The following is an 11,013-nucleotide window of genomic DNA, read 5'->3' on the forward strand; positions in this document are numbered from 1 at the left end:
TCATGTCTTAACGTAATGATGAACTGTCATTTCGCTTTGCTTATTTGAGCTGTTCTTGCCATAATATGGACTTGGTCTTTTACCAAATAGGGCTATCTTCTGTATACCACGTCTACCTTGTGACAACACAACTGATTGGCTCAAATGCATTAAGAAGAAATAAATTCCACAAATTAACTTTTAACCTGGCACACCTGTTAATCGAAATGCATTCCAGGTGACTACCTCATGAAGCTGGTTGAGAGAATGTCAAGTGTAAAGATGTATGCTGAGAGTCGGTAAGCAAGTTCAGGGAGTGAATTCATTTACTTAATAAATCAACAAAACATGAACACCTGGTGACCTGTCATCAAGGCAAAGGGTGGCTACTTTAAAGAATCTAAAATAAATTTAGATTTTTTTTACTACATGATTCCATGTGTGTTTATTTCATATTTTTGATGTCTTCACTATTATTCTACAATGTAGAAATTAGTACAAATAAAGAAAAACCCTTGAATGAGTAGGTGTGTAGGTCCAAACTTTTGACTGGTACTATACATATAATATATTCCACTCAGCAAACGCTTTTATCCAAAGCGACTTACAGTCAGTCATGTTGCGTACACGATACGTAGGGGTGGTCCCAGGAATCAAATTCACTACCTTTCTAACTGAGCTACCAGAACAAATTTTTGACTGGTACTGTAAGTGTTCAGACCCTTTGCTATGAGACTCAAAAATGATCTCAGGTGCATCCTGTTTCCATTGATCATACTTGATGTTTCTACAGCTTGATTGGAGTCCACCTGTGGTAAATTCAGTTGATTGGACATGATTTGGAAAGGCACACACCTGTCTATATAAGGTCCCACAGTTGAAAGTGCATGTCAGAGCAAAAAACAAGCCATGAGGTTGAAAGAATTGTATTGATTGTGTCAAGGCACAGATCTGGGGAAGGGAACCAAAAAATGTCTGCAGCATTGAAGGTCTCCAAGAACAGTGTCCTCCATCATTCTTAAATGGAAGAAGTTTGAAAGCACCAAGACTCTTCCTAGAGCTGGCCGCCCGGCCAAACTGAGCAGTCGGGGGAGAACGGCCTTGGTCAGGGAGGTGACCAAGAACCCGATGGTCACTCTGACAGAGCACCAGAGTTCCTCTATGGAGATGGGAGAACCTTCCAGAAGGACAACCATCTCTGCAGCACTCCACCAATCAGGCTTTTTTGCTGGAGTGGCCAGATGGAAACCACTCCTCAGTAAAAGGCACATGACTTGGAGTTTGCCAAAAGGTACCTAAAGACTCTGACCAGGAGAAACAAGATTATCTGGTCTGATGAAACCAAGATCGAACTCTTTGTCCTGAATGCCAAACATCACGTCTGGAGGAAACCTGACACCATCCCTACGGTGAAGCATGGTGGTGGCAGCATCATGCCGTGGGGATGTTTTTCAGCGGCAGGGACTGGGAAACTAGTCAGGATTGAGGGAAAGATGAACGAAGAGATCCTCTATGAAAACCCGCTCCAGAGCGCTCAGGACCTCAGATTGGGGTGAAGGTTCACCTTACAACAGGACAACCACCCTAAGCACACAGCCAAGACAATGCAGGAGTGGCTTCGGGACTCTGAATGTCCTTGAGTAGCCCAGCCAGAGCCCGGACTTGAACCCGATCGAACATGTCTGGAGAGACTTGAAAATAGCTGTGCAGCGATGCTCCCCACCCAACCTGACAGAGCTTGAGAAGATCTGCAGAGAAGAATTGGAGAAACTCCCCAAATACAGGTGTGGCAAGCTTGTAGCTTCATACCAAAGAAGACTTGAGGCTGTAATCATTACCAAAGGTGCTTCAACAAAGTACTGAGGGTCTGAATATTTATGTAAATGTGATATTTCCTTCTTTTAAAAACAAAATACATTTGCAAACATTTCTAAAAACCTGTTTTTGCTTTGTCACTAGGGGGTATTGTGATGTCATTATGGGGTATTGTGAAGTCATTATGGGGTATTGTATGTAGATTGATGAGCAACATTTTTTTTTAAATTCCATTTTAGAATAAGGCTGTAATGTAACAAAATGTGGAAAAGGTCAAGGGGTCTGAATACTTTCTGAATGCTCTGTATATCTCTCTCCATCTATCTCTATTCCTCTCTCTATATCTATCTCTCTCTCTACATATATCTATCCCCTCTTTCTCTTCCTATCCCCGACTCTCTCTCTCTTCATCTATCTCTATCCCTCTCTCTTCATCTATCCCTCTCTCTCTCTATCCCTCTCAGCAATCTCTATCCCTGTCACTTCATCTATCATTCTCTCTATCCCTCTCTCTGTCTCTATCCCTGTCACTTCATCTACCCTTCTCTCTATCCCTCTCTCTCTTCATCTATGCCTCTCTCTCTATCCCTCTCTCTATCTTTTCATTTATCTCTACCAGGGGAGAACGACTCCTCCCTCTATCTTTTCATGTATCTCTACCAGAGGAGAACGACTCCCCCTCTATCTTTTCATGTATCTCTACCAGAGGAGAACGACTCCCCCTCTATCTTTTCATGTATCTCTACCAGGGGAGAACGACTCCCCCTCTATCTTTTCATGTATCTCTACCAGAGGAGAACGACTCCTCCCTCTATCTTTTCATGTATCTCTACCAGAGGAGAACGACTCCCCCTCTATCTTTTCATGTATCTCTACCAGAGGAGAACGACTCCCCCTCTATCTTTTCATGTATCTCTACCAGGGGAGAACGACTCCCCCTGGAAGTTCACTGTCGACCACGGCACTGGAGGCATTGTTTGCAGAAAACAGGATTCCCCATTATAGTAAATGGAAAAACGTATATCTTCGTAGTCAATGTTCGTGTAATGAAAAATGTTTTGAAGAAAATCATGGTACCAATAATTGCTTCTAATAAACCAGATGTATGTTCTTGAACCGATTTATTGTAAAATAACCCACACATAAGTTATAAGGATAATTGAATTGCTAATGGCAGCCTGCAGTACCCTGGTCGGCCTTCAACTTCAGTAAACGGCTTCTGCATACATCGGTTCCATTTGCTCCTAGCAGAACTCGGCCAATCATGTGTGCTTGCATACTCCTTAAAGACCTTCGCTTGAAAAAACAAGGAAAAAAACCTGCAATATTTGTTGTTTGTCCCTGTTGAGCCACCGTAGCAACAACATAGCAAGAAAAAACTTCCTCAAAATAGTCCAAATGAATTTAAGACATATCAAGGAATCTGTCATTAATTTTGAGGCTTCTGCCAAGGAGGTCCTAGTCGCGCAGTATTTCTCAATTGAAAGAATGTGAATGAACACTAGTCGTCTCTTGTTGAATGACAACAAACGCTTCCTGTTCCTACTCCTACTAGGAGCGTTACTGTTAATGAACGGCTACCAAACTTCGACTTGCCTCAAAGAAAAAAAAAACGTGTGCACAAATTGCCCACCCCAAAAAATGCCGTAGACCAAAAGGAACAAAAACGTCACATAATTGATAGCTGCTGGGTGTGATAGCTGCTGGGACTGATAGCTGCTGGGTGTGATAGCTGCTGGGACTGATAGCTGCTGGGTGTGATAGCTGCTGGGACTGATAGCTGCTGGGACTGATAGCTGCTGGGACTGATAGCTGCTGGGTGTGATAGCTGCTGGGTGTGATAGCTGCTGGGTGTGATAGCTGCTGGGGCTGATAGCTGCTGGGACTGATAGCTGCTGGGACTGATAGCTGCTGGGTCTGATAGCTGCTGGGACTGATAGCTGCTGGGACTGATAGCTGCTGGGTGTGATAGCTGCTGGGACTGATAGCTGCTGGGCCTGATAGCTGCTGGGACTGATAGCTGCTGGGACTGATAGCTGCTGGGTGTGATAGCTGCTGGGTGTGATAGCTGCTGGGTGTGATAGCTGCTGGGGCTGATAGCTGCTGGGACTGATAGCTGCTGGGACTGATAGCTGCTGGGTCTGATAGCTGCTGGGACTGATAGCTGCTGGGTGTGATAGCTGCTGGGACTGATAGCTGCTGGGGATGATAGCGGCTGGGTGTGATAGCTGCTGGGTGTGATAGCTGCTGGGATGATAGCTGCTGGGACTGATAGCTGCTGGGTGTGATAGCTGCTGGGTGTGATAGCTGCTGGGACTGATAGCTGCTGGGACTGATAGCTGCTGGGACTGATAGCTGCTGGGTGTGATAGCTGCTGGGTGTGATAGCTGCTGGGACTGATAGCTGCTGGGACTGATAGCTGCTGGGTGTGATAGCTGCTGGGACTGATAGCTGCTGGGACTGATAGCTGCTGGGTGTGATAGCTGCTGGGGCTGATAGCTGCTGGGTGTGATAGCTGCTGGGTGTGATAGCTGCTGGGACTGATAGCTGCTGGGTGTGATAGCTGCTGGGTGTGATAGCTGCTGCGTGTGATAGCTGCTGGGACTGATAGCTGCTGGGTGTGATAGCTGCTGGGACTGATAGCTGCTGGGACTGATATCTGCTGCGACTGATAGCTGCTGGGACTGATAGCTGCTGGGACTGATAGCTGCTGGGTGTGATAGCTGCTGGGACTGATAGCTGCTGGGTGTGATAGCTGCTGGGACTGATAGCTGCTGGGTGTGATAGCTGCTGGGACTGATAGCTGCTGGGTGAGATAGCTGCTGGCTGTGATAGCTGCTGGGTGTGATAGCTGCTTCGGACTGATAGCTGCTGGGTGTGATAGCTGCTGGGACTGATAGCTGCTGGGTGTGATAGCTGCTGGGACTAATAGCTGCTGGGTGTGATAGCTGCTGGGTGTGATAGCTGCTGGGACTGATAGCTGCTGGGACTGATAGCTGCTGGGTCTGATAGCTGCTGGGTGTGATAGCTGCTGGGTGTGATAGCTGCTGGGCCTGATATCTGCTGGGACTGATAGCTGCTGGGTGTGATAGCTGCTGGGCCTGATAGCTGCTGGGACTGATACTTGCAGGTGCTTTTTCAAAGCCTATGTCAGATACTCCAGTGAGTGTAATTTGCTTATAATAAGGAGTTGACTTGAGAGAAGACATTTTCCGCTTTTCTACTTTTAGGTATGTAATTGAAAATGTGTTTATTCTTTTGTTTCTAGCAATATTCATACACAAATTATAACCAAACCAAATCCGTGTAAAAGTATTTAAATAAATGTGCTGACCCCTTATAGTACTTCCGCATGGACCCCAGGTTGAAGAATCCCAAAATAATACAAAGATTGTTTTCCTTAATCCAAGGAGTTCTATGGGCCCGACCCCAAATCCTCCCCTGACTATGGCCGCATCATCAACCAGCGCCACTTCAACCGCGTAATGGCTCTACTGGATGGCTACACAGCGGCGCTAGGGGGCCAGAGTGACTCATCACAGCGCTACATTGGTATGCAGACTGATAGGGCTCACAGATATTTGGTGATACATTTGTTGTTGACTTGGGTTGTAATAGTAGTGTATTTGACCTCGCGTTCCAACATGCCAGGGACATTTCCCAAAGTTCCAAGGTTTTCCAGATATCCCAGTTGAAGGATTCCCAGTTGAAGGATTCCCAGTTGAAGGATTCCCAGTTGAAGGATTCCAAGTTGAAGGATTGCCTCCCTGCTTATTCCCTCTTGATTCCAGGAATCTCCCAACTGGCAATCCTCCAACTAAGAATTTACCAATTGGCATTATCCAACTGGTATTTCTCCAACTGGTATTTCTCCAACTGGTATTTCTCCAACTGTTATTTCTCCAACTGGGGATTTCTCCAGCTTGGGATTTCTCCAGCTTGGGATTTCTCCAACTGGGATTTCTCCAGCTTGGGATTTCTCCAACTGGTATTTCTCCAACTGGTATTTCTCCAGCTTGGGATTTCTCCAACTGGGATTTCTCCAACTGGGGATTTCTCCAGCTTGGGATTTCTGGAATACCGAGGACTTTGGGAAAGTTCCAGAAATGTTGCAGTTGGAAATCCTCCAACTTGAATTTCTGAAACACTTGGGAACTATGCTTGGTTGGCCAACAACCCTGACCTCTGACCCCTCAGCCCCCACGGTGGTGAAGGACGTGCCCCCCCATGCTAGGCTGATGCAGGAGGAGATCTTCGGCCCTCTGTTGCCCATAGTGACCGTCAGCGACATAGATGACGCCATCCACTTCATCAGCGAGAGAGAGAAGCCCCTGGCGATCTACGTCTTCTCCTCCAACAAGAAGGTCTGGAGGGAGCTAGTGAGCAAGCTATGGAGTAAGGCTGAATCCCAAATCAATCCCTGCGACCTTACGCTCATCTGGAGATCTTATATAAATGAATTAGTAAAGCGACATGGTAAAACTTCACACGGTGGAGCTATTGAGAGATTGCTGACGTCTGTCAAATCCACTCAGATCTCCACAAGTGGGTTTCGGGGTTGATTTGGGATTGGGCATGGTCCACATTTAGGTGAGCTCTTGGTGAAATGTGATTATACTGTAAGAAGGTGAGCTGTTACTGTGGCAACAACATTTGTACTTATATTGGTATGTACATTATGTATTTACATATGGGGGGCTGATAAAAGACATCCCTGTCTCTGTCCATAAGGTGATAAAAGACATCCGTCTCTGTCCAAAAGGTGATAAAAGACATCCCTGTCTCTGTCCATAAGGTGATAAAAGACATCCCTGTCTCTGTCCATAAGGTGATAAAAGACATCCCTCTCTCTGTCTCCGTCTCTGTCCATAAGGTGATAAAGCGAATGCTGGCTGAGACTACCAGTGGCGGGGTGACAGTCAACGACGTTATGATGCACTACACCCTCAACTCTCTGCCCTTCGGGGGTGTAGGTAAGAACTGTTCTATGATACTTTACACGTACGCCAATTCTTTGGGATGTTGCCTAGCCAGACCTAGGTTGGCAAGCTAGCCGGTATTGGGTCGATGCTGGTTAACTGATGGCAGCCACTGCCGGCCCAACCACAGCTTGCCACTACAATAGTCATGCCTACGGCAGTCCAATGGTGGCTTGCCTGCGGTAGACAGACAGACTGAGTCTAAATTCACCCTTTGCCCCAATGCCCCCACTAACTTGGTGCCTATGGTAACAGAACCTCATTCCAACACTACCACACATTTGTCCAGGACCTGCCTGAGGTGTTGGTAGCCTGAGTCGGAGGGTAGCCTGAGTCGGAGGGTAGCCTGAGTCGGAGGGCAGCGCATCCTTGGGACTGAGTTGGAGGGTAGCCTGAGTCGGAGGGTAGCCTGAGTCGGAGGGTAGCCTGAGTCGGAGGGTAGCCTGAGTCGGAGGGTAGCCTGAGTCGGAGGGTAGCCTGAGTCGGAGGGTAGCCTGAGTCGGAGGGTAGCCTGAGTCGGAAGGTAGCCTGAGTCGGAGGGCAGCGCATCCTTGGGACTGAGTTGGAGGGTAGCCTGAGTTGGAGGGTAGCGAATCCTTGGGACTGAGTTGGAGGGTAGCGGATCCTTGGGACTGAGTTGGGGGTAGCGCAAGTCGGAAGGGATACGCGAGTCGGAGGGTAGCGCGAGTTGTATGGTAGCCTGAGTCGGAGGGTAGCCTGAGTCGGAGGGTAGCCTGAGTCGGAGGGCAGCGCATCCTTGGGACTGAGTTGGAGGTAGCGAATCCTTGGGACTGAGTTGGAGGGTAGCGGATCCTTGGGACTGAGTCAGAGCGTAGCCTGAGTTGGAGGGTAGCGCGTCTGTGGGACTGAGTAGGAGAGTAGCCTGAGTTGGAGAGTAGCACGTCCTTGGGACTGAGTCAGGGGGTAGCCTGAGTTGGAGGGTAGCAGATCCTTGGGACTGAGTTGGAGGGTAGCGGATCCTTGGGACTGAGTTGGGGGTAGCGCAAGTCGGAAGGGATGCGCGAGTCGGAGGGTAGCGCGAGTTGGATGGTAGCCTGAGTTGGAGGGTAGCAGATCCTTGGGACTGAGTCAGAGCGTAGCCTGAGTTGGAGGGTAGCGCGTCCTTGGGACTGAGTCAGGGGGTAGCCTGAGTTGGAGGGTAGCAGATCCTTGGGACTGAGTCAGAGCGTAGCCTGAGTTGGAGGGTAGCGCGTCTGTGGGACTGAGTAGGAGAGTAGCCTGAGTTGGAGAGTAGCACGTCCTTGGGACTGAGTCAGAGGGTAGCTTGAGTTGGAGAGTAGCACGTCCTTGGGACTGAGTCGGAGGGTAGCTTGAGTTGGAGAGTAGCACGTCCTTGGGACTGAGTCGGAGGGTAGCTTGAGTTGGAGAGTAGCACGTCCTTGGGACTGAGTCAGAGGGTAGCTTGAGTTGGAGAGTAGCACGTCCTTGGGACTGAGTCGGAGGGTAGCTTGAGTTGGAGAGTAGCACGTCCTTGGGACTGAGTCGGAGAAATACTGCTAGAGCGTCATGCAGCTAACGTCTAATCCTTAACAACAAGTCACATGAACCCCTGACCCCCCACCCCCCTAATTTGACCCTAGCCCTGTGACCTCTGAACCCCACAGGTCAGAGTGGAACAGGCAGGTATCATGGGAAACACACCTTTGACCAGTTAAGCCACCATCGGGCATGTCTGGTCAAGTCCCTGGGCATGGAGGAGGTCAACATGGTGTGGTACCCACCCCAGAACCACCAGAAGGCTCGCAGGGTCAGGCTGACCATGAGGACCCCACTGGTTGACTTCTCTAGGAAAACCTACATCTGGGCCGTGACGGCCACCGTCTTTGCTTTCGGTCTCTTGGTCACCTTGACTGCCATCCTGCTAATTGCTGGTGGCCTGAACTGCACCTGTTGGAGGGTCTGGCAAATCTGGCGCTAGTCTGTACCTGTATTGGCCGACGTACACTAACGTTCAACAGTTTGGGGTCACTTAGAAATGTCCTTGTTTTTGAAAGAAAAGCACATTTTCTTTCCATTAAAGTAACATCAAATTGATCAGAAATACAGTGTAGTCATTGTTAATGTTGTAAATGACTGTTGTAGCTGGAAACGGCTGATTTTCTTGGTTTCTGGACATTTTGAGTCTGTAATCGAACCCACAAATGCTGATGCTCCAGATACTCAACTAGTCTAAAGAAGGTCAGTTTTATTGCTTATTTAATCAGAACAACAGTTTTCAGCTGTGCTATCATAACTGCAAAAGGGTTTTCTAATGATCAATTATCCTTTTAAAATGATAAACTTGGATTAGCTAACACAACTTTCCATTGGAATGCAGGAGTGATTGTTGCTGATCATGGGCCTCTGTACGCCTATGTAGATATTCCATAAAGCTACAATAGTCATTTAAAACATCAACAATGTCTACACTGTATTTCTGATCAATTTGATATTATTTTAATGGACAGAAACTGTGCTTTTCTTTCAAAAACAGGACTTTACCAAGTGACCCCAAACTGTTGAACGGTAGTGTTCATTCAACAAAAGACATGTCCCTGTGTCTGGTTTCCTTGGCTTTAGAATATTGTCTATTGGCTTTGTGTGTCTGTCTCTGTGACTAAACACCTTGTTGGTGCCAAACTCTTCACTGCTGTTTGTGGTTTTGGCTTTCCACCCCCCAATCCTCTGTAATGACGATGAGCCACTGACTTTGCTGCTGGCAGGCCGTCGTATGCTTGGTCGACGCATGGTTGTCTAATCTTCCATTTTAATCTATCATTTAATTCTAATCAGACAGCCAAGTTGTAATTCAGCTTTGATTGTTTACCTCTTGTTAAAGCACTGATCAAGATCTAGAACCACCAAAACAGTTTCACATATAATGTCACAAAGAAGAGGTTTGCTGGAATGGAAAGCAACATATACTAACTAACATGGTGCATCGCTGATTTTCGACTAAAATTCCAATAACTTTTTTCAAAAATCCTGGTTGGAGGATTCTGGATTTCCTGCTGCTTCCTTCCTGATTTTGGGGAATCTTCCCACTGAGATTTCTGGAAGGCCTGGGAAACGCTGCATGGACGTCATAACGTTTAATGTTTCTAACCCTTACCCCCCCGCCCCCCCCCCACACAGGTCAGAGTGGAACAGGCAGGTATCATGGGAAACACACCTTTGACCAGTTCAGCCACCATCGGGCGTGTCTGGTCAAGTCCCTGAGCATGGAGCGGGTCAACATGCCGCGGTACCCACCCCAGAACCACCAGAAGGCTCGCAGGGTCAGGCTGGCCATGAGGACTCCACTGGTTGACTTCTCCAAGGGCACCTACATCTGGGCCGTCACGGCGTCCATTGTGGCTCTGGGACTCCTGGTCACCCTGACTGTGATTCTAATACTAGCGGCCGGCGTCAGCTGTACCTGTTGGTGATTGATGGATAGACACAGGGGGGGTTAGTGGGGTTAGTGGGGGTTAGTGGGGTTAGTGGGGTTAGGGTGGCATTTTGGAATCGTTCACAAAAATTCCCTGTTTTTTCCAGAAATCCTGTTTGTAAGATTCCTGATTTCCTGCTTCTTCATTTATGATTACGAGAATCTTCCTTACCGGGGTTTCTCCGGAAAACCTGAGAATCTTGGGAAAGAGTCGAGACACAGTGAACTGTTGTATTAATACATAAAGGTCAAAGCAATATGTGAATATTATTGGTTTGTTTGTCCATGTCTTCCTTTTCTATTATGTCTGTTGTAATGAATTTGTATCTAATGACTGTTTTTCCAAGTTTTTAATTTTTATGATATTATAAAATACTATTTCTGAAGTTCTCTCACTTAACAACAGTTCAAAAGATGAAGTAGACTAATCCATTAACAACCATGTCTTTAGTAGGTCTGATGTTCTGCTCACATAAACCTTTGATGAATATGTCCCAGTGTTACAGAAATGTTGTTTCCTCTCTCCTTTTAAAGTGGATGGTGGTACTAGAGGAGGAGGAGGAGAGAGGGTGTAGCTGTCAGCGTTGTTTTTATTCTCCTGCTGCACTTGGTAGCCCTGCCTGGTCGGTACATTAATGTCAATTCGATCTTTATTGTCCAATTCTGGACGTGCCTTTTGTGTCTCTCCTGCAACAGTTGCACACAGGTTCCATCCCAAATGACATACTATTCCCGATATGGTGCACTACTCTTGAACAGGGCCTATAGGGCTCTGGTCAAAAGTAGTGCTCTATACAGGGAATAGGATGC

The 11,013-nt window shown here is 47.3% G+C and overlaps 1 protein-coding gene across 4 annotated transcripts in view; it reads left to right on the plus strand.

Moving 5' to 3' along the window:
• Positions 1-10,219, plus strand: part of LOC112240293 (aldehyde dehydrogenase family 3 member A2) — a 38,017-nt gene extending 27,798 nt beyond the window's left edge. Inside the window, exons 8-11 of one of the 4 annotated variants that reach the window (XM_042296482.1) lie at positions 5,205-5,346; positions 5,992-6,173; positions 6,668-6,767; positions 8,399-8,768. In XM_042296482.1, the coding sequence (XP_042152416.1) occupies positions 5,205-5,346; positions 5,992-6,173; positions 6,668-6,767; positions 8,399-8,712 (738 nt within the window). In that variant the 3' untranslated portion in view covers positions 8,713-8,768. Of the gene's footprint in view, positions 1-5,204; positions 5,347-5,991; positions 6,174-6,667; positions 6,768-8,398; positions 8,769-9,908 lie in introns of those variants that run through there. The other 3 variants (XM_042296483.1, XM_042296484.1, XM_042296485.1) reach the window with 3 other exon arrangements.
• Positions 10,220-11,013: the final 794 nt, after the last annotated feature.

This window comes from Oncorhynchus tshawytscha, linkage group LG13 (assembly GCF_018296145.1).
Source record: "Oncorhynchus tshawytscha isolate Ot180627B linkage group LG13, Otsh_v2.0, whole genome shotgun sequence".
NCBI lineage: Eukaryota > Metazoa > Chordata > Actinopteri > Salmoniformes > Salmonidae > Oncorhynchus > Oncorhynchus tshawytscha.